The 26,664-nt window shown below is 39.2% G+C and overlaps 1 protein-coding gene across 1 annotated transcript in view; it reads right to left on the bottom strand.

The window, feature by feature from the left end:
- Nucleotides 1-3,317: 3,317 nt before the first annotated feature.
- Nucleotides 3,318-26,664, bottom strand: part of SUCLG2 (succinate-CoA ligase GDP-forming subunit beta) — a 124,735-nt gene continuing 101,388 nt past the window's right edge. The window contains exons 10-11 of the mRNA XM_061362317.1: nucleotides 10,819-10,939; nucleotides 3,318-3,504 (exon numbers count right to left, since the gene is read on the bottom strand). Coding sequence (XP_061218301.1) covers nucleotides 3,389-3,504; nucleotides 10,819-10,939 — 237 coding nt within the window. The 3' untranslated portion in view covers nucleotides 3,318-3,388. The remainder of the gene's footprint in view (nucleotides 3,505-10,818; nucleotides 10,940-26,664) is intronic.

Here is a 26,664-nt window from a genome sequence, read left to right as displayed (position 1 = left end):
GCTAGAGTTGACCATGACTTCAAAAGAAACTCCAGTTTTATGAAAGGCAGCAAAAACAATGCATGAAATCTGGCCATCAGTCCAGAGGCTTACAGCAGCACCCAGTACTAGCATTTTACATGTCATATGATGCACTAAGCCTCGGAGGTTTTTGGATTTCCGTAACGAAGTTGACAGAATTTGCCAGCACTTAGCCTTGTGCACAGAGACTTCCCAGCTCTCCTACCCAGTGTGGTTGCTCAGACCTGTGTTTTGGTCCATACACTCAGCTATTACTCTGCTCAGCTCTTTGCACAAGGCAACCACCCAGGCCAACATCACAGGTAATAACCAGAGGTTACTGTATGTGCTCAGGTCTATAAAACCCCAAGGTCACCAGGCTAGGCTCACCTTGGAGGGCAGGGTGAGCAGCACAGCACTGCTCTGGACTGGGGAAGCAGACCCCGCTGTGAAGGGATGGTCCTGCTTTAGATCTCATCTGGTGACGGGTCTGCAATGATGTGCTGTTCCAATCACAGCAATTTTGCATGATAACAGCTGCTTTTCCGGATGTAGCGAAGAACAGGCTTGACAAATAGGACGGTAAATGCACCTGAAGGACACTACTCCAGAACTCCCAGCTGTTACACTTTCGCTGTGAGAACTTAAAGGTATCTTGTTAAAGATGTAACACAATGTCAGCATTAACAGTTTCCTCCTGTTTTGCCTTCTAAGTGCCCAGTCCTACGGAGCTTTATTAATACAGGCTGAAACGTCAAGATTTAAAGGCTAACTAAACCCCACTTAAAAATTTTCACAAAGGGGATTAACTGTAATTTACCTCCTGCTTACACCACTGGTTGATTGCTATGGGAGCGGAAACTCTCATGTATGAGCCTCTTGGGTTTGGGCTGTGAAAGGCTGATGGAGCAGAGTCTGCATCCCACCCTGCTGCAGCAGGGGCAGCACTCAGGTAGGCAGCTGCTGAGGACAGCAAACATACTCATGCCAGGTTGTGACTCTGCACGCTTAAGCAAAGACAAAAGCAACCCGTCAAGGCATTGCATTTACTTGCAATTTAGAATAGCTATAAATCACAAGAAATGCTACTGAAACACCTTCCCAAGGGAGAAAACTAAAACTAACACCACATTTCCATACACGGCAAAACAACACATGCAAACAGTAGCAAACCAGACTGCAACACCACACCAAGCAAGCTGAACACAGGAAGAGAGCCCTGGTTACAGGGAGCCAACAGTGCCTTGAATGCCAAATGTTCCAAAAGGCAAACCCAGAGCTTATGAAATTTTGTATAGGACAGCTGAAAATTAAACGTTATACTGTTCTGTATATGGCTTAAGAGGAATAAAATTTGTATGTACTGTCATTAACCTACATATAAGAAAAGATAGATACATATAAAGATCTACTTTTTTAGAGAAAAAACACATATATGAGTATATCAATATTATCCACTTAAAATTAAATTCCTATGCATTTGTTTTCACCCACCTGTAACAAAATGCTGAATGGCAGAAGACAGAATGCAACAAATCAATTTTCTATTTTATAGAAAGGACAAAGTCATTAAATGGGTTCATTTTTGCATTTATTTCATGAAATGGTGCACGCAGCACTAATCTTTGCAGAATAAGAATCATGTGCACACTCAATGAATGGGTTTGAGCCCAGAAGATGCATACAGCATGCGACAACATTGCACGAACAGTTCTTCTACAGAATGCTTCTATTTCCAGTATTAAAATATATAAAATAGCATGCCTTTTGTCATTTATTGTGGTGAGGTAAACATCGCTTCCTTCACAGCAGTGTGCTTCTATGCACCTTCACCAGAACTGCTAACGATACCCTTTCTCCTTCATTCAGTCAATAAGTACCTACCCAGTGGCATATTTATTGCTCTTCTAACGGTCATACATTTTTTCCTTCAGCAATATGTAGAGAAAGGAATGGAGAAGAAAAAACCTGTAGTAATTGATGACAGCAACCTATCTATACCATTTGTGTCAGGAGCCAAAGATCAGTGCAGATAATTTATTTTGAATGTAACAGTTTTAATGGAAAAGTCAAGAAAAATTTATTTACATTTTTCTAAGTAGAACTTAGGATCGATTAGAGCTGCTCAAAACTCACAATTAATAATTTATTAGACAAATTTTTACCTCTCTGGCCATTTACAGGACCAGATCATAATACCCACTCATTTGTTCACTGTTCAAATGTATTGATGATTTTCAGCATGTAATTCCTGGGCTGAGTGAGATCTGTACTGAGTTCTTTAGTTACACAAGCCATTTGGTATTGCCTTCTGTTCCCTGAATGAATGATTTGTGTAACTAACAGCATGGATTTTGACTGTGACAAAATAATATATCATCAAAATAAATCTCGGTCAATACCTGAGTACTGAAACTCACTTTTTTCTTTCTTGTACATGTTTTTTACTGAGGCCTGAGAAATCAAATACTTTTAAAATTGAAAAGTTAATTTGTATTTTATTCACAATAAATCAGAAATGCTGTTTTTCGGAAGTATAATCAATTGAAGAGTATTCCACGCTCCTGACAGAAAACTGCTTCAGGTTCTCATCTTACTTTAAAACCTCACAGCAGTGACATCCTTATGAAAGAGGTTAGTTTAAAAAGTTAGCAGCCATTTTCTTACTGGCAGACACATCCTCCTAGAGCTCTCTGTATGGCACTGTTACACCCAGAAATACTGCACCTCATTCCCAAAAGCTACAACGTAAAATGAATCACATTTTGCTGGCTTATAGGCACAGTGTAAGAAAGGGAAGTCCTTTCACTACCAACTATTCAATCCCTTTTCCTGTTGTGAGGTATACTTTGGCATCTACAAAATAAAAACATCTTAAGGCAAAACGTGCGACTTCTAAAGAAGAAAATAAACATTATTCATTTGAATAAAAATAGATAATGAAAGCACAATTTTTTACATTATTGTAAAAATCCATAAAAAATAGAAACCCATTATTAGTTTGCTGCCTCTTTACAATATAAAAAAAACCCCACTGAAAATACTGTGAAATAGGTGAACTACATGTGTTTGATTAAAGAACAATCCTGTTGATAGATGTAAATTAATAATTATTGTATCTTAGGACTTTATCAGTGACAATTCTGGACGGAAATCACAAAAAGAGCTGCATAAAGTGAAGTATTACAAATATTGCAATTCTGAGTAACAAAATGACCAAAATCACATTAAGACATACAAACTTTGCAAGCCCATGGCCTCAGTTTGCCATGTATCACAAACGAAGTCCACCAACATCGATGACTTGTGAATAACCCTCTGTGAAACAGTGACAGGAATGACATCTTGTGCAATACACATACTTCCCACGAGAATAATCTTCAGGTTGTTATTTTTTGGCCACACTAGCCACAGCCTTCTTTGCTGCATCCTCAAGGTCATTTGCAGACGTGATGGGGAGTCCACTTTCATTCAGAATACGCTGGGCTTCATGAACATTTGTTCCTAAAAACAGAGCATTGACTATAATTAGTAATTAATATTAATGCATAAATGAGCATCTTCTATCAAATCTCTATAAAAGAAGTTAATGTTTCAAACTACACATCATTCCAGTTTAGCAACAGATTAAGTGGTTTAGAGTGAGCTGAGAAGAAGGAATTCTTGATTTCAATGACAGTGTTGACAGATAATTTTGATAATAGCATCTGCATCCACAAGGGTGGCCTTGTGAAGAGGAGAAGGTCAATCCAACATCCACTGGTCGGTAGGGACATCCAGCATACCAGGCCTTTAAGACACTGAGAAGATTTAACACATTTATTAGCAATGATCAGCTACAGCTAATCAGAGGCCAGTGAATCAACAGCAACTGAAGTTAACTGAAAAGCACCCACATTAACTGAAAGCTCCAAGATAGGCTACTGAGAGTCAAAGATTTAGGTAATCCTGAAAATCTAAGTGGTTTTGAGCTGCTCTTGAATATGCTTTTTCACATTTATGCCAAAAATGGGGAACACAGTGATTTCTGAAGCATTCTGCATGACACCATTCCCTCTGCTGCTGCACTAAATTGCTCCATATCAAAGGCCACTGTACAGCTATACAGTCCAAGTGCTCCATTTTGTATGTAAAAAGCTCAAATTCAGTCAACAGACTACACGCACAGTGAAGGAAAAAAATATCCCTAATGAAAAGAGGTATTTCAGGAAAGTCCGTTTTCCCCCCACTATTCACACCTGTATAAAGGACATCATCTTCCCACTTACTCCAGCTCATTCCCCTTGGAAAACAGCCTAACAGGAAATCTGAACTCTCCAGCAAAGCCAGTGGCAGTTTTGATCACCGATATACTCTGCACCATGGAAGAACTTGGAGTTTTCCTACTGAGGATATGAAATCCACACTTTGGGATCACACTGTGGTCACAAGCACAAGGCCCTGGGCTGATCCTCTTTAGGACCATTTCTACTCCTCTTCTCCTCCACATCAAGTTCCTTGTTCATTTGCCATGCCAAAATGCTTAATTACTTTGTAATTCCTAGACATAGCGAAATGAATTTTAATTATATTTGGAGCTATACACTAATAATACTCTTAATTATTAGCCAAGCAAGAAGGATACTCTTTATTGCGCAACTCCCAGGATGCTCATTTTAAAGGGTGTTTCTGTTGGTTTTTTTTTTCTGTCAGACTTTATAAAACATCTGAAACTGTACAGCAGAAGTAGAGAAATTCAAAAGCTTGTTTCATCAGCATGCTCAGGCCAGGATTCCCACTCCCAGCACCGAGAGACTGAAGACATCTCTGTCACAGCAGTTCCCAGCACTTTGTGATAGGAGAGACAGGTGTCTGGAAGAGGAATGTGGGACTTCATCTCCTATGCTTTAAAAGCACTAGCAGAAGAGGTCGTCCTTCCCATCTGTATGCAGAGGACACGCTGTAGGACTTGTGAAGGAAGGTCAAAGACATCTGAAATCTCTGATAGAAGTGGGATTTAGTTGCACAGTAACTGTATGTAATTGCAAGTCCAGAACTGTACAGGACTTTTCCCACAGAAAAAAAGAGTATTAAGGGCAAAAAAGAGTATAATATTTAATTTTCTTTTCCAACGATCCCATAAAACGTAATGTGGAAGCTGTTAATTGGCAGTACAGAACTGCACAGGGCAGTCAGAAAGCATTATGAAGGTTCCCTTCTCTGTCATGTTCCTCACATTTATATACTGATTCCCATCAAGCGTTGAAGGTTTTATCTATTATTTAGATACAAGTGTGATAAACATTTAAAACAGCCAAGATTGTACTGCTCTCTCAAACAGATTCTACAAGACAAAGTGCTGTGAGGAGAAGAAAATGCAAGGAGGGAAACTTTCCTAGAAAAATACAATGATGTCTGCAATAGCCACGTATTTAAAACTGACTTTTGCCCTTCACTAAGTGGCCAATATTAATTTACTAACAGGTCAGAGTGGGAAAAATACATAGGATCTATTCTGCACTGCATTGATTGCTATACTCACCACTTGTCTAACATGCATCACAAAATCAATACAAAACGCAGTCCACTAAGAAGAGAGGGGGAATTTATGCAGGCAAATGAAAAGATGAAAGCTGAAAAAAATCTTACTGCAGTCAAAAGAGTAAGGGTACACTTTGTGTTTTTGTTAAAAAGAGTGTTTTATGGGCAGGCCACATAACTATTTTTGAGCATGCATTTCCTTTGCTGTTATTTTTGTGTATTTAAATAATAGCTTTTTATTTCATTGTGAGAAGTATTTTAGATATATGGAGATTACATTAATTATAATGAGATCCTGCTGAAAGCAGAGGTAAGACTTTTAAAATTAAACATAAAACACTGGAAATGTTTAAGACTATACAACCGGCATCATCTTATTGCAGTAGATGTTAGGATAAGCAAATAGATACTCCCACTATTCTAACATTAACCTCCTGCCACTGGATGGTGTCAGAGAACCGCAAACAGAATCCCATACACAGGCTACCAGAGTAACCCGCCCTTCACCTACACTGAGGCCAATCCATAAAGGGTGAAAATCCACAGCACTGAAGGCTATAGGGCTTTTGTTGTTGTTGCTGGGGGTGGTTTTTGTTAGTTTGTGGTGGTGGCGGTTTTTTAAACTGAACTCTATTAAGGCAATGCCTTTGTAATGAGAAAAAGCATCTTTTTCCATCTGACATATTACTGTCAATGACTCCATAGAAAACCAGGAAAGATGTAATTTTATACCTTCAGGCTTTTTAATCTAAATATCCTCCTCCTGAAACAACCTCTCTGTGTACATGCAATCTCTCACATTTACACTTCTGCTGCCTTGAAATCTCTGCTATTACTGGCAAAGCAAATCTATTCAACTCATTGCCTAAAAAACCTAGTAATAAATATTCTATGCAAGCATGTTTCTATAGATTGTAAGATTACACTAGCACACATTGTTACAAATGAGTCAAGAGGACTGTATAGGTTGAATGAAAGCAAACAAAGAAAACACCCCAGTCATACTCCAAGATTTTGATAATGTTCACTTACTCGCACTGCCATAAAACCACTGGGAACAGACTAAATCGTCACTGCTAAATACTGATGGCTGGAGAGGATGCAAGATTCTGCAATGCCATTTCTAGCTTTCTGGGTAAATAAGATATAATGGGAGAAGACATGTTTATCTACATTTGATACAGCCTAACAAATAGAAGACTTACATAAAAAACTAATCTGCTCTACCCAAAACATTTTGCTATGAGGAAATATTTTACAATGTGCAGCATATCTGAAAATTGACATGAACACATTGCGACTATGTTACATTATCAGCAGCAATGTTTCAGCTTTGATATGCTACACGGATGAGTGTGTTAAAAGTTGAATTTACCCCCATCACAGGTCCCGGTTACATCATTTGTGCTAGCCCACAAGCTGGAAACTCACAGCCTCTCAGGACTCACAGGTACTAGAAAATAAGGGACAAGGTTTGAAGTTCATCACTAGGTAACCTTCAGTCAACATCTGATTTGAGGTTCGACTGGTGATAACCTTTAATGAATGATCGTTAGCTGAGGAACTGATGAAGGTTTGGTGGCTCACCTATCTTGTTGCTGTTGGCTCTGCAGTCAAGAATGGATCAACTTTCACTGCCTACTTGTAAGAGACAATTAAACCTGTTCCATTCTGTTCACCCCATTTGCACCTTTTTTATCCCAAACTCTTCCCAAAGAAAATTTTAATCTTTTCCTCTGCCTCATGTCTACATCGTACCTGGGACAAACATATTTAAATTGGTACTGAATGTTTAAGCAGCCAGGATGTCTGTAGAGGTGAATAAAGTTATAAGTGTAACTTTGCAATAGCAATTCTCTCAATAGGCAATCTGGGATGCTAAAAGTCACAGACATACATACTAGACCATATGTGTGAGCAAGATGTATAAGCTGGAGCAAAGTTTCACTTGTGTTTAAGAGATTTCAGAAACTAATGACTTGTTAAATATATTCAGAAGAACATTGAAGGTCACCAATCACATGGCTGAAAAACATGATAGGAAACTTTAGATTCAGACATTTGAATAAAAGTTGACTTGCTTCTAGCTGTGTTTCAACACATTAAGTAGTTCAAATTCCTCCCAATTCTTCTTGTCCTACAACCAGAGAAGCAGAAAATTCATTTATTGAGAGAATGTAAAACTTCCAGCATAGGAAGAGGATATCTAATTCACAATTCTTTTTCATTCTTTCCTCTTTTCATCTAACTTGGAACTGCATAAATGAGAAACAAGGTTTGGCTGCAATTCAGCACCCCTAGTTAGTTTTCACAAAACTTAATTGAGTACATTACATTTTAAAGGGCAAAAAATCCTGCATAAAAGCAGCAGAAGTTACTTTTCTACATCTGTAAAACATAAAACCTGGAATATGCGATTTCTCCATTTGTCCATGAGCCTTTTAAACAATAATCCTGTGCCTCAGCTGGTGAGTTCTTTACTGATAAGGCACGTAAATACATGTAATTATAAAGTTACCATTTTCAAAGAGGAGAGTAATCCTTTCTTTATCCACTGGTAAAACAGCTTGTAATTATTATACAACTGAGAACAGAGATTTGTCCACAGAATCCTGCTAAATCAAGACAGATTTGACTGATTAAAACTCTAGTCATCAAGACATTTGTAATACAGTTCATGTGGGCAGAGTCTTCAAAGTGCAGGTCACAAATCTGTTAGATTTATGGGAATAATCATGAACCTTCTGTTGGAAAAATGCTCAAAATGGAAATCCAAAAAAGTGCCTGTCCCTTTCTCTCCTTTTGAAGTACAAAATGTTATCAGTGATGTTTTAAAAAGGGCTTGGGTAGCCTTATTACTCCCACAGTATTCATTATTAGTTCAAGATCCTTCTATGTTTCAATAACCTGGTGTGAGTTGAAAGAACAACAATGAAGATGACTGAGGATCCACAAGGATTGATTTCTAAGGAATCTGACTATGTGATTAAGGAGGCAGAGAAACCAGGAGTTACATTCCCACTGTTTCTAAGTACAACATCTGACAGCTGTAAACACTGTCACTTTTGGTTTAGGATGAACTGACGGGTAACGCTAGAAATGAGAGAAGGAATAAAAATCTTTTCAGATACATATTATACAAAAGTGTGAGTTTGCTGTATTAATTCAGGACAGTTTCCTGCAGAAAACGTGGCATCGCCACCTCTGGAGTAAGCAACTAGTCTAGGAGAAGCATTATTACAAACCTAGGACAGAGTGAGCAGTCATGGTCAACAAAAGACGTTTGCATTACATCTTGTGTTTGACATTCTGAAGACTCAGCTTCGAACTCTGTGGAAGAACCAGCACACGGCTCATAAAGGTCCAGGCACAAGAGGCACAGGCACTGTGCAGTCACCTCTGCAAGCCCCAGGCAGAAGAGCTCCTGCTCCACATCATCTCACCTGCTCTTCCAGACAAACTCCACGGTGCAGCAGCACTGGAACCTCCTCACTCAGCCTCTACAATCTCCCATAAGCCACGTTAAAAGATAAATAAACATTCACCCTTACTTGTGTACAACCACAGAAATATCAGAAGAACGGCAGAAAGGTCAAGAAAGCCCAATGGCAGACCTAGCAGACTGCAGTTCAAAATGAGCAAGGTGATTTTCGTGTTTCTCTTATACCAGTTTTAACTACTGCAATAGAAACAAACTTGTAACTACCTCGTTCATTAGGAAAACTGATGGCTTTTCCAGTATCTTCACTTAAAAAATAACAGCTACAATAGAAGTCTTGCAGGTCTGACAGATAAACTTTTTCCCAGCTATGGCAGACAGGAAAAGTTTGTTGCTATGACAAAAAGCTATACAAAATTGCCTAGAGCTGACAAACAATGAGATTTCATATTATGAAACTTTCCTGCTTCTAACCAACATCCATCAGTATCCCTGATCCATATTAAGCTGGCTTCTTACTCTGTTAAGGTGTTTAGTGGTGCTGCATCACCCAAAGAAATTTTTCACAATTTGTTTCTAAAATCCATTTTAAAGTAACTGAAATTTCCTGCACTTACAACAGCAGAAGTCTGACCCCGTTAAACCAAGCATGCCCTCTGGAAAGCGTCTGAACCCAGCAGGGAAATGCATGGCACAACTTTTACAGGACAAAATTGTATGACACACGCTGTGGTCTCCCCTGACATGAACTATGTATCATGTGTAATGCATCAGGAGAAGGAGGGATGGGAAAACCCTGCTTTGTGGTGAAAGGAAACAAGCGCTGACCAAAGGGCTTCATGGGTAACCTGCATCTTCATGAGTCCTGGTGACTTTTGAAAAGGAACAAGTCTGGTGCATTCAGAACTCTTTATCCTCTCCCCTCTACTAGAGTGTTAAAAACCACCTTTGTTTTGTACCTCAGGTACCTAAACGGATGCATTTCCTCCTTTCATCATCAGTGCTGAGTGATAGGACACTTTATGCTCTTTACACATACCCAAACACGAAAATTGATGGTTTTGAGGAACAGGCCTTAAAAAAGCCCAAAACCAAACAGAAACCCCTCTATTTCCAAACCTGCTTAGCAAAAAAGAAATGTCTAAAGCTTGCTGGAGTTGTGTGCTGATTTCAATCAAAGCAGTTTTTCATTCAGTGGCAGCAGAAGAATCCCCTTCCTCCCTCAGGGTACTTCTCAGAAATTAGAGACAGAACTCCATACCCACTGCCGTTATATTAAAGCCAATAACTGCCAAAGAGCGCTCTTCCTTACCTCTCTCTTACTTTTTTGTTTCCAATTTCATAATGCTGGATGTACCAAAAAAGTATTCCTTGTCCTTACCAAATCTGGTTTTTAATGGATTTTAGCTGGATAGTTGGACAGAAGAACATGTTACAGTAATCTCTCTCTCAAAAACACTGTTTCTAACATCTTCCTTTTAATTACAGTATTGAAAGAAGTTTAAGAAAGCTGTGATGTTGCTGCAGGTTCAGCAATAACGGAATTGCACTCCAAAAAAATCATTTGAAAAGAAATGGCTTCCAGTAGACAGAAACTTGCAGCAAAATAATTTCCATTTGCATTGCAAATCTTACAAGTAAAACTGTAAAGCTTTCACTGCAAAATTTCATTGCTTCAAGTACCACCAGGGAGCAGGAATACAGAAAAATATGACCTGAGTTTACTGACTTCAGGTCATGCTATGGATGAAGAATGGGATGTATTCCTATTGTGTGAGACTAATCTGTTTGGGGCTTAGTGATGGAAGAATGCCAAAGTGGATTACTGTGCACCTGAGGGCCAAACCATCAGCACTCACCTTCCAGTCTGACCACCAGAGGTACTTTCAGCTCAAGCTCTCGGCAGGCTTTGGTAATGCCATTGGCTATAATGGCACAGTTCACGATCCCACCAAATATGTTCACAAGTATCGCTTCAACCTGTAAAAGACACAAGAGCAGGGATTAGGTGTGAGTTTTGTCTGTCTTGTTTTGGCTTTTCTTTTTAAATAAACACAGCTAACAGACCCAAACCAGGGTACCAATTCCCCTCTGTCAGACACATTCTCATTTATGGAAGATACAAGCTTTACCTCTGTACTCAAGAGGACTTGGTCTCAAGTCTATTGTTTCCATAGTGTGCAGCAGTGATTAATTGCCTTGCTCTAAACTGGCATGGTAATTAATGTCGTAGACACATTATTACATACAAAAGAGGAATTTCTATCAATAAGTTAAATAAAAAGAGATTAAACAGTCTATGTTTTGTATTTTTTTCCATGTCTTGAATAATCACCAGGTTGGAGCTCAGAAAACAGTGTATGAATGTGCGGATACACATGGAATGAAATATTCATGTGTGAATAATGAACAAAACAATCTGGATACGCACTATATCACAAACAGTACAGAGGAAAAGGTAATATACTTGCCCTGACTTGAAAAAGAGGACTAAAAATCCCTTCTAATTAACAAGAAAAGGCATGTAATGAAGAACAGTCATTACAAGAGATTAACTGATAACCTCAAAAAACTGCTATTCATTACTTTCTGGAAACTGAAATTCCTGCACCCAACTCACTATTAAATTACTCTTTACAATGTACAAGACATTAATACCTACAAAATATTGACATGGTTTCTTTCCACTTGGTAAGCTAGTATAAAATTGAACCCAAGTTCATAGACCAGGCTTCCCACCACAGCTTATTAAGTCAAGGGGACACCCTACAGACGAGGCTATGCTGTATCTCACCCATGGTGGGGCTAATCCACAACATTTGGGGTACTCTACAATAAGCTTCACTGGGTATCACAAACAAGCTTTGTCAGAATGCTGTTGACACAAAAGATAAAGAAGGGATTAGGTTTGAAGGAACGAAATATCACTGGCTTTTACTTGTGCACGATGTCAACCACAATTATGCTTAACTCATTGCACAAGATGAACAGATTCACTTTGCCCACCCTCCAAGTAGCCAGGCTCATACCAGCACCATGAAAATACCCCGCAGTCATGCACGTTTATAGCTCTGCACAATCAGGTTTAATATTTCTCCACAGACAAAATGTGACAATTAACTCCTGTGATGTGCAGTCACACACGCAGATTGAAAGCTCACCACTGTTAGTAATACTGCCATCCACAATGCAGCAATAAAAAAGTGGGAAAAGAAATCTCAACAAATACTTTAGTTCCCGTAAGAAATCATTTCACTCTTAATCAGTGCCCCAGACTGCAAAAACATCACTTACTAGATAGATCTATGGCAGTGTTGTGTACTACAGAACTCCAATGCTAGAACAGTCATAAAATGAATATGGCAATGGGACCACCTCACTGGTATCCTTCTCATCACTTGCTGCTCCCTCCAGCTCCAAGATGTTTCATGATGCCACCCAAAGTGTTCAGAACAGTTCCGATCTGATCATATGGGCCATAGCCCCATTTTCTCCACCCAAGCTTACTAGACACTAATTCTTTTATCTAGTTTTCCATTGATGATATATGCTAGAAAGCTGCCTCTCTGCTATGTGTCTCCTTACCATTTGCACTGGAGCTATCCAATTAAGGTATCATAAGGAAATTAACAAGGCAGTCAAATCAGAACATACAATTTAATTGATTTTATAACTCTTATAGTTTAGACATGGCCCAACACTTTAATGTCATGTTAAATGCATGCATTTACCGGTTTAGGTGTTTCTGGGTATTAAGTTGGTGATGCCATTGACATTATTTATTGCACCTTTGTGTTAGAAAATCCTTAGCTCTGTAGAAGCTACCAATAGTGAAACCTTCTCCTTCTCTGCCTTGCTCCTACTGCTTGTGCACATGCAAACATTGTTGGTGGCAGGAGATGAAAACACATAAAGAAAACATCTAGCCCTTCAAACTCGTACCACATTAACCCTTATGGTAGAGAGAGATCTATGCAAAACACTTTGATGTTAAAATATACTAGTGGTGGATTCTAACAGTTGGACAAGCCACAGACACCATTCTGCCCTTTCTAATACATACTCCTAATTCAGTGACATTGCACCAGGCATGTGCACCAGATCAACTTAACCGAGTGTGTTTACATTATTAGAGATAAGGAGGAGGATTTTATGCCCAGTACAGATATTTTAATTCCTAATGCAGACACTCTCATTTAAGGATCTGCTTTTCAGCTTCCAAGCTGAATTCTAATCAGGTCTTCTAATCCATTGGCAGCAAAAAGGGGGAAAATAAAGTTGAAGGAAATTAGATGCAGCTTGGATAATTGATGTTTGTATGCTTGGCTTTAATAAAAATACACTGTTAAATTAGAGAGGAGTCTAAAAGGATTTGATCAATAAGAAACTGAATCAGGAAGAGAATTCAATCTTGGGTTTTACTGTAATCTTCCAAATAAGCCAAAAGATCAGTTCAAATGATGCTGACTGTAACTCCACTGAAATCTGTGAACATTGTTTATGTATGCTTCTGTAGCCTGACTAGAACTTGCGTTTCCAGCTGAAAGAACTTTAACATTCAGACCCCATAGTTAGATGAAAAGGTTTTCAGTATTTCATGTGCACAGAAGATGCACAGTCCCTGTATTATTTAAGTCTGTAAGAGAAATAAACCTTCCATTGTATACCAGAACCATGCTCAGTATCTAACGTATACAGGCTATTAGACATATGAAGGAGAGGGCAAACTGTCTACACACAAGACAGGTTATTTGATAGCATTATTATTCTGATAACCATTTTTACCCAATAGCATGCCTTACAAAACACTATTAAAGAAACTGAAGATAGCACTATATCCACAGGTTAGGTTCCTTCCACCCACAAAAACAGCTGACAGATGTGAAATCACCATCAAATGTACTTGCAACTGATTACGCGCTCCTCTGGAGGAGTAAGGAAGCCACAGTAGAGTGAAGGCATCACCATCAATGGTGGTAACAACCTGCAGTCTGCCAGGACTAAGCACCAATGCTGGGAAACAAAAGCAATAGTAACTAAGGCAAATGCTGCATTATCACTGTCTTCATGCTACGTATGGGACTGAATCTTTGTAAATACTGCAAGACCCATCAATCCTACAGCTCCTAAATACTATATGAACATATATGCAGCGTCTTCTCTCTTTATATACGAAATTAGATATATTTACTCATGCTCTGTCTATATGAAAACTAACAGCTTTAATTAACAGTGTTGTCTTCTTCAAGGGATTCTTGACAAAGCCTTCAATTCTGCCTTGAATGTCTGGCACAAAACCCCCACCTCAGATAAATGTAATTGCACACTACCTGAAGCAGTGTTAGGACATTACTGATAGAACTGCACTGAATCACTGACATAATCCAAAAGGCTGCCATATTCCATGCAACTAAGGGCATTTTACATACAGGAGAAGCAGCTTTAGCATACAGCATACCTGCCCTCGCTCCAGAAAACAGACACAGTGTGTGCATTTACTGTGTTTTCTTCTTTTTTTCTCTCTAATATTTTTAGCCTTAATAAAATGTACATTGGCATTTGATTATCGTACACATAAGGATTAATATGAGCAGCACCTATAAAGCATTCTACCTCCCCTACAGCCCATTTATAAATCTATATACAGGACGTCTCGCTGTCTGCAGCAACTGCATTCCAGTCTGCTGACCTTCAGAGCCCACACTAACACCACAAACTCTGTACATAAAAAGAGGGAGAATGAAAACTCGACACTTGAAAATTGTTGTTTTTCTTTCATTTGTCACTGAACAATTAAAACAGGCTTAGGATGATAACGCACCATAGCGCTGAACAATGGCAGATACTTCATAAAGGTAAAGAGCTCTGAATCTCACAAGTCCAAACACAAACACAGATGAACTGAGGGTGAGGTTTCATAATCATTTGAAGATGGCCAAGTAGAGGTAACCACCAAAACTGCTCTCCCACTTTCTCCCTCCCTCCCCTGCACACAACCATGACTGAATGAATCTCTCCCATGCTCGAATAAGCCCCTTATCCATGCAGATGCCAGAGCAGCTCCTGGATCCAACTGACCCTACAGACACACAAACACTGGCCCTGAAGCGAGGAAGAACCCCTAATGTGCTGTTAGGACCCATAATAAGAAATGTGTCAGCCAATTGTGAAGCCATTTTTTTGGCTATTACCTTTCAGGATCAGAATGAGTATTAGGTATGTACAAAAATGTGAGGCTAACAGTACAACTAGAAAACTGTCCAATAAAAACCCAATCTGAAACCACCACAACCATGATTGTACAGCACAAATCTCTCCTGAATACTACTGAAAATGTATGGAACGTACATGCTCTAAAATACTTGTTTTAGCAAAGTATTTCAGGACGGCTGGCATAACGACAGCTCAAAACCATAATTATTCCAACATTCAGACCCCTTTCATCAAAAGTTTCTGCTGGTGTATTTTTAATGGGAAACTCTTTTGAAAAAACCCCACGTTATCTGATGACAGCAGCAAGGACTTGCAACAGTTTTCCAACTATGAGCAATGCTGGATGCACGCCTTGTGATCTGGATGCATCTTCTCCCTTGCATGCACACACAGACACATGAACATTCTCACAGTTAACTATAAATTACTACAAAACCCACCAGTATTATCCCTGTCCTTGCTGTAAAAAGATTTTTCTGAAGCTCAATCCATCTATTTTAGTTAAAAACAAGCTATTTGGAAACTGTCAGTAAAACTACATCTGCAGCAAATTAAAAGCTACTCTAGCAAAGAACTTGCTTACAGATTGCTTTGACCGAAATTAGAATATAAAACCTTTACAGCTTAAGCTAACTGAAGTAATTTACTAACCAAACCTAGCTCTTTCATCAGCTAAAAGCATACCCAGTCAGTACAAAGCAGACAAATACATCAAGTTTTCTTCTTCAGGATGCCACAGGTCACATCTACATGGAAGACAATGGTTTTGCATGGTACAGTTGGCAAATATGTTCCTGCCAGAAGGCTTCTAGCATTTTCGTGGATATAACGCGTGATGTCTCCCAATATTTCTGGTCAGTGGAGTCTGATTTTATGTCTTTTACTGAACGAAATTATTAAGATGGCAGAAAATAATTAAGAAAAGCAAGACAGCAGCATGCTGCCAGGCATTTGCTGCTTCTCTCGTTCCTTCAACACAATAAACACCAGTGGAAGGATGGCATCTCAAATTGCTCAAACAAAAGAATGTGGGGAATCTCCCACTGCAGGGTGCTTGGGAGCAACTGAAGATGCAGATGTATTCCCAGCTCATGGAGGGAAAATAAAGGGGCTGTAACTTACATCTGAATTCAGACACAGAGCACTACAAACTTACACAAGCTACAAGCATCGTCACTAAGACTTCTGTATTCCCATTCTGCTTTTCAGAGATGTGCAGGTCCTCAAGTCCCAGTTAGAAAGAAGGGTATCCACCACTTCTAAAATCAGACATCCAGGATGCACTTTTGCCTTGCAAACATCCACTGGCCTTCGCAGCACTGACACGGAAGAGCTTTTTCCTCACAGGGCTGGAAGACTGTGGGAACCTCTACCAACAGCAAAGCATCAAGAACTGCTGCAGTTTAGAGATATGCAAAGCAAGATACACTTACATGAATGTGACTTTGCCAGGATCAGAGAATCCCGGGAACATGATTTAATTAGCTACAGGTAAGCAGGGAACTTTCATTTAATTTCGTAGAGGCTACACCTTGGTTTATGAAGAAAGAAATCCTCAGCATGACATGGAGAAAGCGAGGCTCCTTGTTAGCTGCTTTGGAGATACAGATGCTGAGGCAGAGAGCTGAGGACTTTCTCCAAACCCTGTGGAGACGGTTTAGTTTACCTGGATTACAAATCACATGTTCTCATGTCTCAGACAAAGATCTATTCCCTATCCCTCAATGGCTAGAGAACAATACTAAGATAAATACCAAGCCACTGCGTAAAATGGGATGCATAGTTCTTCACTTTGAATCTAATAACGTGTGTTTAATCCTTCCTACTATTCCACTGGTTTTTATTATTCACTCATTCGCAGCTCACAAAATTTGTTTCAATGTGTTATCTCCAACTCTCAATGCAATGTAATAAAATGCAATAAAACACAGACGCCATACACTTGCATCTTCACTCCGTATCTTTCTGCTTCAACTGATAAGTCAGATACAAACATTTTTTTAATGTCTCTACATTATTGTGACTTGGATCACAGGTCAAATGTAACTTTTTCTTATCCAGTTTGAAATATTACTGTACCTTCTATATCAGACAACATTTATGGTTCATTTGAAAATAAAGATTAAGCCTACTGTATCGGAGCAGTATGATTTACAGACACAGAAACAATTGCTTAAAATATCCACTAGAGGACAGTGCAATTCAATGTGGAAAAGGGATATGAAAATCCCCTTGGAAAGAGCAGGGTTATTTTTCCTACTTAAAGCCAAACTATCTCATTTTACTTTATAAAAATGATGCAAAATATTATTTTGCCTCTTTGCGATGGGATTTTGAAAGTCTGAAGGTGATAAATTTAAGCAGGTTGAATCAACAACAAGCAAGGCAAGAAAGCCTGCAGTGAGGTGAAGAAATACTGATACAATGCCATTTTGAATGGTTTATACGATCCTAAAATAGGTCATGGTTTAAAATTCACTACTTTATTCAAAGGGTTTAAAATTCACCCTCCTGCCATAGCAGGAAAGGAGCTGTAATGGATCTCCAAAACAAAATTCAGAGGGTTTTTTTATGTTTGGGTAGAACTGACAGGTAGGAAAAGCAGGTTAAGAATCTTCTCCTGTGCTATTTTTTAGCCTGTGTTCAAGAGGTTCCTGAGGAATGCAAGTCTCAGAGATCAAACACCTTGTTTCTGTATCACTTGTATGTTAAACCCTTATCCACAATGGCTGGCGAGGTGGTGGTATCTCACCTGCAGACCAGCCCAGCACTGGAGGAAGGCCTTTCAGAGATGCACCTCCTTTGGTGCCACACTAAGAGCACCAGATACCACAGCTTTGCAAAATCAAACTTTGTGGCTTTGATTTCTGATGCGCTAAACCAGCCCACAGTCGTGAGTCCTTCCTGTTCACAGCAAATAAAGGATCTAGAACAGGATACAGCTTTATTGGCTTTTGCTTTTAGTGGTTTGAAAAGGATTCAGTGACAATCCTCTGCTAACTTACCAGATCCGGGTTGTGGGGCTTTGAGGAATAAGGAAAACATGCAGGTAAGCAGGGTTCTGTCACAGGGAGAGCTCTGGTGCCCTCTGATACCAAAGATAGCTCCAGAATGGACCACCAGGAACATCTCCATCTGAGGACTTAGTCTTACTCCTCTATAGTGCTGACATAAGAAAAAAATTAAAGGATCAGTGCTCATTAAATAACTGGTATGAGATGAAATGAGAACTGGCAGATAGTGCGGCGCAGTATGGCACTGGAAACAGTCCCCAGGGACCTTCCTTTGCTCAGCTGCAAGAAGCCTGCGTTTTGGAAACAGAAATATTCCAATTCTAGGCACACAGCCTCCTTTAAGCGCCAGAATATGATGGCAGGCAGCAACGTGACCTCAGGAGCCTTCATTTCAATATTACTTCTCTGTGAGACAAGTCTCACACTGAGCTGGTTTGGGAACAACACGCACTCTGCACACACTCAGCCTTGGCACAAACACATTCATCATGTTAATGCCATCATTCCCATGTGAATTCCCATAAAGACAAAAACAAAAGGCAAAAACCAGGGGGTGAGGGGTATGTCAATCATCATGACTTTGCATTTCTGCTCAGGAGAACAAGAGAAAAATAATGACTAATCTTTAAAACAGACTTTGGTCTTCTCCCCATATTGAGAGCTGGGAACTCAACATGAAGATTTCATCTTCTGTTTACAGAAAGCACAGGAATGGAGGAGCTGGAATTTTCAGACTCCCCATGTTGAAAGATTCACACAGTAAGACTTCACAGCACCACAGTTATCTGTCATTTCTCTTTCCTACCATCATGTGTTCAGCTCTACACCTTGTTTTGGGCAAGGGACAGGCCCAACTACCACTTTTCAAGTCATCATGGCAAGGGATTTATTTTCTGTAACCAACAGACAGCAAAACCTATCTTTATTCTCTCTTCAGAAATAGCCTTAGAAATATAAATACTGTATTTACCCGGAGTATCAACATACTAAGTGACTGTACTCATCACAAGGGATAAAGCAGATGAAAACCAGTTATTCTTATGCTCTAGAGTGACTTGGGATCTTCCTGTTTTGTTACCTGAGAAACATCTCTGACAGGTATTCCCCATGCAGAAGAGAATGAAATGCTATGGAAGCTCCTATCTAGATCATTCTGCTTTACTTACAGAGACAATGGAAACTTTTAAAAAGGAATTCTGTACTTCAAGAAGCTTAATTAAAGTATAAAACTGCATTGTCATGGGTACTGAACTGCACATGCACGTCTGAATTCTCCAAATAATTAAACCTCTTTCTTTTATGGTAACATAGTAGTCATCAAAAATGTGAATTGCTGTGCTCATTAGGTTCTGAATGACTGCCACATAAAAATCAGCTCACTATTAACACGTAAGCAAATCAAAACAGAAACAGTAAAACTGAGAAAGGTACGGAGCAGAGCGACAAAGATACTGAACAAGCTTTGTATACAGAAAGATTAAATAAACCAGGACTTTCTATCTGAAAAGAGGAAAGCTGGAGGAGGATATGTAGCAAAGACTGCAAGAAGCAAGAGAAAAAAGGAAGAGGTGCAACCATTTTATACCTGCCTTTGGGTAATTTTATTTCTTAGTTCTTACAATGCCAGAGACAATGAAAATACAAAAGGGGCCCTTTTACTGCTGGTTTTAAATACAGCACATATTTATTGAATGGAATTCACTGCCAAAGGATATTGTTTATGTTAAAAGCTTACATGATCTAAGAATACACAGTAACAAATTTGTGGAAGGAAAGCCTCTCAAGGCTTGTAAATACAAGGATATCAAAGGGGGTTGTAACTTGATGATCTTAAGATCCTTTCCAACCCTAACTATTCTATGATTCTATGATTACTAGAAAGCAGAAGGGTACATCGGGGAAGTACCCTCACACAGTTGTCCTCTTCTTGTGTTCTTCTCTAGGAACCTGCTTTTGGCTTCTACTGGAGAAAGATGATCATATCCAGACAGATCCAAATCTTACTCAATGCAGCTACAGTCTCCTATTAAAACAAAACGTATACCCATAATTTTTTTATTACATCTGTGCACACTCCTCCTCCCGTCCAAATTAAATCACAAAATAGTTTATGCTGGAGTCATATATTCTTCTGTCGGTTTCAATGATTATAATACTGTCTAATCTCAGCAGTTACCACTTAATATCAAGTATGTGGCACCAGACAAGTGATCAGAATGGATGACTGATTACTTCTCTTTTCATTCTAGTGCAATTAATTCCTTGCCCTTTCCTATCCTCCCAAGGATAGGATCCCAATCAGAAGATGGGAACTGAAATTCATACCTATGACTTCATCCACAACGGGTAACAAGTTTAAGAACCGTTTATGTATACTCTCTTCCTCTTGCTTCATCAAGCTTACTCATTAAGCAACCAGCGTTGAACTAGAGGGAGAAGAGCTATTTCCCTGGGATGTACCAAGTCCTAGATGGAAGACTGCATAAGCCTATTTTCCTCCTACCTTGCTAAATTCAGGCTGTAATGGTCCTGAGCAGCAGAAAGAGATGTGGGGCAGATTACTACCCATCAGCTCAGACTCCATCTGAGTCTGCACCAGCAACAGGTGACCATCAGGACCTGCTACCACCTAAACACTAATGAGAACTTCTGTTCCAGACACGTCTCTTCCGAAGACTGGACACTCTGGCATTATATATTAAAGACATTCAGCTCAGAACAGGACTGTTGAAAGATGGATAATGATCTTTACCTTCCACAAGGTTTATATAAAGTAATTTAAACTAAGAAAGAGTGACAGTTTAAAAATTAATGTCTAGTAATAACATCCCTGCAAACAGGATGCTAAGCTAAGAAGTGTATTATTGAAAACAGAATGACTCAGGAGCTGACAAAGCGGTTCTACACACTTTTTGGACTGCCTTGCTACGTCCAAAGTCCTAAAATGCAACTTAACATCTTTTCATTATAACAAGGAGGAAAAAGATTGGCCTCTCTGACAAGTACAAATCAGTAATATCACTTTACTCCTCCTAATAATTTAACCTGCCACCTCCACTTCCAGTAAACTTTTTCAACCCATTTTCTGCATTAAAAAAAGGAATCACCTTCAGAGAAATAATTACACAATAAATAATCCCCCAGCCACTTTTCACAAATTTATCAAAGCATCTTGTAATAAACCCAGAGCTGAATGTTTTAACCACAACCCCCAAACGATACAATCAGCAAATCTAAACTGTGAAAGAAGTTACAGAGCTACATTAAGAAACAGATGGAGTGAGCATAAAGCAATCGCAGATAAGGTAGCATAAAGGAACTTCAGATTAATTAAGGTTGAGATGCTGAAGGCTGCCATCGGGAGTCATACACATTAAAATTAACAGGAGACATGTAAATCACAGACGGCTTCTTATATCTCAACCCAGTTCTGTACAGAACAACACATGGAATTGTAGGTGTCTCTGTTAACTATATTCCCTTGCTTCACAAATGATCCTGCAGTATGGTCAAGGAAAATATGTATCTCAAAAAATGGCTCTCCTGGATACCTGTTAGCTCCAATAAGAGTTAGAAAAATCTTATGAGGATCTGGAAACTCCCACATTGAATAGCAAAAAATGTCAGAATGAGACTCAAATGTATGCAGCCATAACACTTGAAATTAAGCATGATGAAAACAAATCGCCAGCAAATACTCAGTTATAAAACCAACCATCAATCACAGCCAAAAGCTGTCACTTCAGTAGCAGACTTTCTCTAAATTCAGATTTTCTGCTGTGATCAATACTGTATTATAGTGGCAACTTAACAGTAGTTCCTTGGTGTAGGAATCCAAAGACACAAATAAAGAGCCAACTCCCCACCAAAAACTATTTCAGAGCTTTACTACAGTGTAAAACTCAATCACAATATTTAATGCTAAGCAACCAGCTAAACCCAGCAGCGCTTAATACCTTATGATCTCAAAAATCAGGTAAGCAAGTATAGCTGAAGCAGATGAAGCATTCTGCAATTTGCTAGTATAGAAGTGAAGCTACAGGTTCATATGTTCTTGTGGCTTCTTTTTTTTTTTCCACTGCTGGATGATCCACAGAATGGAACAATTCCTGTTGTCAGAATTTATTTCATCACCTGAGAAACACATCTTGTTCTCTGATAGAATACTGAGAACCAACCGTGATCTGGGCTAAGCTGCAAAAGTAAAAGTGAGTTTGAAGTCTGTATTTCAAAAGAAAACAATACAAATGGTTATAAGCAAGGAAATTAATGCAGGCAGAAACAGTTTAATGCATGTATTGCATTTGGTTTTTGTTAATTACTTTTTAAGTACTTATGCACAGTAGTAGCTAAAGAGAATTTGAAACAGAGATCACATAAAAGCATTTCCAAGTGAGTGTTTCACGCTGAGCTACAGTCTGCCATAGCAGTGCTGATCAGTCAGGAAAGCCTTGCCTTCACTTTCAAGGCCTTCAATGGCCCACCAGAGTCTCAATCATAGAACAGTTTGGGTTGGAAGGGACCTTAAAGCTCCTCCAGTTCCAACCCCCTGCCATGGGTGGGGACACCTTCCACTAGAGCAGCTTGCTCCAAGCCCTGTCCAGCCTGGCTTTGAACACTGCCAGCTTCCCTGGGCACCCTGTGCCAGCGCCTCAGCACCCTCACAGGGAAGAATTTCCTAGTATCTAAATCTACTCTCTGTCTGTTTAAGACATTCCCTCTTGTCCTATCAGTACAGGCTCTTGTAAAAAAAAACCCTTGAGCTTTCCTGTAGTGTCCGTCAGTACACGGAGGCTGCTCTAAAGTCTTCCTGAAGACTTCTCCAGGCTGAACAAGCTCAGCTCTCTCAGCCTGTCTACACAGGAGAGATGCTTCGGCCCTCTGATCACTTTTGTGGGTTCCCTTGGACTAGCTACACTAGGTCCATGTCATTCCCACCTGCTCTTTTCAAGCATCATCAAGGTAGGTTCCCGCCTAGATTCTGTTCTGCCAGTTGATGGCAGCCACAAGCTAAACCTGTACAGTCATCTTAACGTATTTCGTCATGTCTGAAAGAAGCTTTCCATGAAGAGTCCCCTGTGACACTCTTTTAGTTGTGACATCTACAGCTTCCCAAAAAACCTCACAGGCTGACAAAGACAAGACTCTTGGCAATCTGAAACCATTGTGATTATAGCTCACGTTCTTAATTTTCCATCTTGGACCCTACTGGAACCTGAGGTCACAGGTTCCTGCAATGGCTTTAATCCAATTAAAGCATGAGAGGAAGCAGAGAGGAGCAACACCCTGCGTTTTCACCTACTGCGACTTAGCTGTAACGCAAAGCCATATCCTAGGACTGTCAGGTCTCTGAATTAGCAACCTGGGTTTTATGAGGTGCTGAGATACCGTCTGGCACAGTGAGTTCTGTCCCATCAAGAGCCAGAACAAAAGGAGTAACCACAACAGCAATGACACTGTTCTGTAACTGCAATTAACCTGTAACAGCAGCTGCAAAATAAAACTGTTTCCACTGTGAACTAACATACTGGCCCTGAAAGCAAATCCACATGCGCTTCAAGCTATTGCCTTTTAATTGACTGTAGTTGCCCTTTTAGTGCTACCATTCACCTCCACACGAAAGCACTTCAAACACATGCAGGCACTTCCAACCATCCCGCAGAGATGCATAGCTATATTCTCACCAGTGCTGGCTTGTAATAGAGGCAGATGACAGCTCTGGGAAGCAAGCAGATGACACATGAAAGTATGCTCACAAGACCTTATCCACATCCTTTGCAAGAGATGGGAAGCCAGGGGTTCTCAGTGGTGCTTGCAAAAGAGACAACTGACAAACTGAACACCTTCGGAACAAGCCCCTATTCCACCAAAAGGCCCATCTTATTTAGATGGAAAACATCACATATATTCACATTTCTGCGAGACATCAGTCCAAAGTCATCTACCACATTTGGCCTTTGGGGCACCACCACGTAGCTGAAGATCTTTAATGAAGAATGGTTTCTTGGATTTATTATTTGATTTGATAAAGCCATCTACCAATTATGTGTGGCCACACACTAAAAAAGTCAAGCTGAGTCCTTTCCAAAAGCCAAGATACCCTCCAGCATGCTCAACAGCTCTCACCTTGGTGACACCTGAGTGCTTACAAAGAGCAAATGAAATGACTCCTGTTTACTTCTCCCTAATTAAAACGTTTTAAAACAATTTAATTACAATTTGCCAAACTACACAAATGTAAAGATCTTTCCCACAGAGAATTAGTGATGAATTGAATGATTTTTCTTTTTTAATCAAACTGTTGGCAAGCAGTGTGGGTTTCCTGTTTGTAAACAACCATACGAATGCTAAACATATTTATTCACAACTTGACATGAAATACAGCTCTGTAATTAATCATTTCCCTATCTAATTCAGGCTAAATAAAACCCTCAAACTTGCACCCCTCTTTTATTATGAAACAGTCAGTTACACAGAAATGAATAATTATCTGAATTATCAACTATCTACAGATGCGTGGCTCTTTTCAGCCCAGACAATGGCATACCCATGCTGCATGCTGGCAATCTTGCACACATTCACTTCTTCTTTGTTTTCAGTGAGAAAATCTCCTTACATATTAAATAAGCTCAATCATGAGCTATTAAAACTATTGTTTGAGGTTATCTATTAATTGCAGGCTTCCCCGTCTATATTCAGTGCGAAGATGCCAGCCCTCTTATTAATGGAAAAATGCTTTCTTGAGTGTGTGAAATGTTAAAGGCCAGGGGTTAAGACTAACTGTAAAAATAAGGTAACTCTTAAGCTGTGAAAAGCTGTCATTGGAATTAACTGCTTCAAATCCTGTCCTCTTTTGAAAACATAAAGGCTGAGTTTCAGATATATAACAAAATACTCATTAGAGTTTATTTAGTTCCAAAGGCTTGAATAATTTGCAAGAATAGTTTCCTTTTCGCATCAACAGATGTTTAGATGTGAAAGACTGTGTGATTACACTTCCTGTAAAACCTTATTTTCATCTGAAATGCAACAATTAGGAGTCAATAGGAAGACAAAGAAAACTATGCTGCTTATGTTAAAAGATTAAATTCTTTGCAGGAATGTTATATTAATCCAAAATAGACCAGAAATGTAATCTGCTGCTTGAATATGATTTTGCTATAATGGCAGCATTTGTATGCTTTTTTCTCGACTTAAATGGGAAAAGTATATTTACAAGATCTTTACAAGCTTATTACATTCAAATAGAACAAGATTAATATGCAGGCATGTTGCCCAAGTGACATCTCTGACAGACAAAAAGACTTCTGCTGGTAAAATAACCAAATAAAACCCACAACACATACAATTAAGGACATAAAAGATGTGCCAAGGCCTAGACTTGATATGATAGATATCAAGGATAGTATGATACCACTTCTAAGTGTTCTTTTTCATTATAGTGAACTAACAAAACACCACATTGCTTACAGACATAAGATTGCTCCAGAAGTCTAATACAGGAACTTAAAAATCAGTAACTTTGTATAGATACCTCGAACTCACACACAGTATTGCAAACTAGGTTTCCTTGGTGTGATGCAAAGAGAAGTGGGAAAGGAGGGGAAACAAATTAACTTTATAATCCATGAAGTCAACTGAGTGATTCTTGAGCAACAGCAGATAATAATACGGTCCTTATCAAAGTTTCACTTTGCTGTTTGTCTTCAGTGTCTGCAGCTGACAGATATACTCATTTACACTCCTATGCCAGCTGCAGTCTGGCAAACTATTTTGAATTAGTCCCTCCACTTGAGCCTATGAATTTAATTCCTTCCACAAACGGCTGGGCAATGTTTCAAAACTCTGCTTCAAGACATGCGAAAAGTCTCATTTCATACCTAACAGAAAAACAACAGGTTGTTCCCTGGTACTTGCTGGAATGCTGAAACACAACCTGGATGAACAATTTAAGATGTATCAGAGATATCAAGAAAATACCTGCCCTACAAACCTCTGTACAGTTCCAATTTTGATCCAAATTAGAAGTATACTTAAATCTCCATGGACTTTTCTTAAGTAGTGTCCCCCCCATATTTCTTTGGTTTTAAAACTGTTCCACTGACTATAATTCCTTCTCACCATAAATGCCCGAAACGAAGTAAAAATTGCTGTCCATATCAGTGAAGAAAAATAGTCTTCTTTTTAGAGTTACAAACTCTCTTGTTTGTTCCAAAACCAAAAGCAAAACACTACTGAAGCTGCATAAAGAACATACACTTAAAAAAACCTACCCAACAAATTACAGCCATGGTAAATGGCACAGTGATCACTCCATTTGGGATTATTCTGATGATACCGAATTAAACAGATTGCTCACAAAATCCTCTGTGAGCACATGATCAAAACTGTCTCAGAAATGCAATGATTACCAATCACAACTCTGGGCAACACATTCCGGCAGATAAAACTGATGCAAATCAGAAGTGAAAGTGTGAT

The sequence above is a fragment of the Neopsephotus bourkii genome, unplaced genomic scaffold (genome assembly GCF_033783945.1).
Source record: "Neopsephotus bourkii isolate Nb327-2 ecotype Australia unplaced genomic scaffold, CSIRO-AGI_Nbou_v1 NB_1120, whole genome shotgun sequence".
NCBI lineage: Eukaryota > Metazoa > Chordata > Aves > Psittaciformes > Psittacidae > Neopsephotus > Neopsephotus bourkii.
The sequence above is the reverse complement of the archived record's forward strand: the minus strand, read 5'-3'. Positions and strand labels throughout refer to the sequence as shown.